The following is an 827-nucleotide window of genomic DNA, read 5'->3' as shown; positions in this document are numbered from 1 at the left end:
GATGGAACACACACACACACACACACACACACACACACACACACACACACACACACACAGACAGAGGTTAGTTTTGTTATAATCTATCAATATCTTGTGTTTTCCATTTAATAATACTTCTAATCTTACTGAACACATCAATCGTCATTTGTCTCTGTTCATCCCTCAACTTTGTTTTCGAAAACTCTCAAATGTTAATGGGCAATGAAAATTAGAGGCACTGCTTAACACAGCACATAGCATGTTATATTTGCTTGATGCCGTGATTCTGTACAAACGATGAAGACTGTTTAGCAAATAATGATCGTGAAGAGATCCATGTCACTTTGTAAAATAACTTTCAAGGTTGTGTGTCTTGTTGGGTATATTGCACCATCGATCAGGTGTCTCTGTGCCTCACTATCATACGAGGACAACGTCACCTTCACTGCATCGCGTCCTGGCTGCCCTATTGATTGTTAAAGAAAGACTCGTCTCGCAACATGGTGCCCTTCCTTCCCTCCCTGACTCCCTTCCTAAACAACCGATTTTGCTCCCGCTATGCCCCATCTTTCCCCCAAGGCCTCTCCCTCCCCGCCATGCTGTGTCAGCCACTTCCAGCATTCCGGAATTGTTCTGTAGTAACCAGTACAGTCTGGTAAAACTGACACACGCACCAAGCCTTGGTAAGACATTGGTCTCCATCCCGACGCCCCTCATGTTCCACCAGGAATGATAATGAGCCCCGCCACCACCCACACCCACCATACCCGCACCACCTGCTCGCCACAAACGCGAGGGACTAAGTCACTCACTACACACTTCACACTCCGATAAAACACACCAAA

General features: G+C 46.1%; 1 protein-coding gene across 1 annotated transcript in view; it reads right to left on the bottom strand.

The window, feature by feature from the left end:
• Positions 1–618, bottom strand: part of LOC123498483 (protein Skeletor, isoforms B/C-like) — a 108,946-nt gene extending 108,328 nt beyond the window's left edge. Inside the window, exon 1 of the mRNA XM_045245610.1 lies at positions 423–618. Coding sequence (XP_045101545.1) covers positions 423–603 — 181 coding nt within the window. The 5' untranslated portion in view covers positions 604–618. The remainder of the gene's footprint in view (positions 1–422) is intronic.
• Positions 619–827: the final 209 nt, after the last annotated feature.

The sequence above is a fragment of the Portunus trituberculatus genome, chromosome 48, assembly GCF_017591435.1.
Source record: "Portunus trituberculatus isolate SZX2019 chromosome 48, ASM1759143v1, whole genome shotgun sequence".
Taxonomy (NCBI): Eukaryota; Metazoa; Arthropoda; class Malacostraca; order Decapoda; family Portunidae; genus Portunus; species Portunus trituberculatus.
This window is presented reverse-complemented; position numbering and strand designations above follow the sequence as displayed.